Raw genomic sequence first — 1,834 nt, forward strand, 5'->3', positions numbered from 1 at the left:
AAAATGAAATTAGTTAATGAGGAGGGAAAAGAGCTGCAGATTCCAAAAAGAAGGAACTACGCTGCTTCTGAAAGAAGCTTTGCCCCTTCAGAGAGGAGCTATGCTCATCAGAAAAATGTTCAGTGAGGACAAACGTGTCAAAGAAAGAGGATGCCCGAGATGTGTTAGACAAAAAGAGAAAAGGTGAAGACAAAGAGAACATGCAACCTAAAACAAAGAAAGTAAAGAAAATTGAGACCAGGGAGGAAAAGTTGGAAAAGATAAAATCTGTCCTTAAGGATCTCTCCAGTGAGATCGGAGAAGACCTTAGTGTTAGTGTGGAGACTGGAGATGCAAACACTCCAGAGATTGAGTTGACCGTCACAGAGAAGGAGGTGAAGACATTAGAAAAATCAGAAGGGAAGGCATCAGTGAAGAACTCTAGTTCTAGTTCTAGTTCATCATCATCCTCATCCTCATCGTCACTAGTAAAATCAAAAACAGAAAGGGAACCAGCAGTTGAAACGACAGAAGATAGTTCAGTGAGGAGCGTCGTTTTGACACCAAACACTGAGGCAATCGACGCCTACCTCCAAGAATTACAAGAATGCCAAGAGAACATGCTCATTTTAAATGTAGGAGGCACTAAATTTGAAACCAGCAAGCCAACTATGAGAGCTGATCCATCATCAGTATTCGCTCTTATGCTTAATCCCAATAGTGCTTTTCGCCCTTGCAAAAATGTCTATAGTTTTGACAGGGATCCAGCCCATTTCAAGATCATCCTCAACTATCTAAGGAACAATTGTACCGTAGAGAAAAGATACCTCCCAAGAGAACACCACTATCTCAATGAGCTTGCACAAGAAGCTAAGTTTTATAAACTGTTTGGACTAAAAGCTATTGTAGAGGAAAGGTTAAATGACCTTTGTGCTTGTCGGTTTACTACCTGTTAAGAATGTTATGAGTACAGATTGCAGAAGCTAAATGTGTTGGTGACTACAATAGTGATTATATAGAAGGAGAGAGTTCCTTAGTATGGAAATTGTTAAATTTAACTAATTTGGATTGTTTAAAGTAAAATGTTAGTAGAGAAAAATATTTGTTCTTTGCTAATTAAAAAATCAAAGTAATGGAGTACTGTTAACACAGGTTTTGGTCTAAAAGAAAAACAAAATGATAAGGATGGAATAACAGTTGTTAAATTATTCCTAAATAATAGAATGATCAGTATCAATGTGAATCTCATCAGTCAGTCCTATTTGGGGACCAAATCCTGAAAGATGGGGGCAATGTAATGCTGGCCTCCCACTTTTTACCCACATATTTTGTGTGTATTGTTCTTAAACCTAATAAGGTGGAATAATTGCTAGTGAGATTTAATAACATGTATTTTAGTTCATATGACTTGAGGATTGTACAATAATTGATTGTTTTGGGTGGTAAAACTATTGTGTCTAGTTCGTACAACGTTGTTTTGGTAGCCGGGGCAGAACGGAAGTTTATCTGTACTTCCCAAAAGAGCTTGAAATCGGTCTTTTATATAATTCTGGGGGGATAAACAGTTTGTTGGACAATTATAGCATTGATAAGTATAATAATATTAAGTCCTTTATTTTGTAAGGATAAGGATTTACTTGCGGTGACAACTTGCCAATTGGTCACCGTAGTGTTGATATCGATATTTTGGTTGTTAATTTAGAATAATAACCTTTGTGGTTCAAGTATTATGTTATCCAATAGGTGTAGATATCACCAAGAGTATAAAACATGTTGGTTCTGGTTATTATTCCGCTGGAAAACATCTTTATTCTGTGAAAACATCGTGTGTTTACATTCTCAGTTGTTCTGAAGG

At 36.7% G+C, this 1,834-nt stretch overlaps 1 protein-coding gene across 1 annotated transcript; it reads left to right on the forward strand.

The window, feature by feature from the left end:
* The first annotated feature begins 200 nt into the window (after window positions 1–200).
* Window positions 201–935, forward strand: LOC134726397 (uncharacterized). Its single transcript, XM_063590797.1, has one exon. The coding sequence runs from the start codon at window positions 201–203 to the stop codon at window positions 933–935; it is 735 nt and encodes a 244-aa protein (XP_063446867.1).
* The last annotated feature ends 899 nt before the right edge of the window (window positions 936–1,834 follow it).

Source organism: Mytilus trossulus, chromosome 7 (genome assembly GCF_036588685.1).
Source record: "Mytilus trossulus isolate FHL-02 chromosome 7, PNRI_Mtr1.1.1.hap1, whole genome shotgun sequence".
Taxonomy (NCBI): Eukaryota; Metazoa; Mollusca; class Bivalvia; order Mytilida; family Mytilidae; genus Mytilus; species Mytilus trossulus.

Excerpts from the sequence above, each read along its gene's own strand:
- LOC134726397 (XM_063590797.1), top strand. The coding sequence starts at position 201 with ATGCAACCTAAAACAAAGAAAGTAAAGAAAATTGAGACCAGGGAGGAA.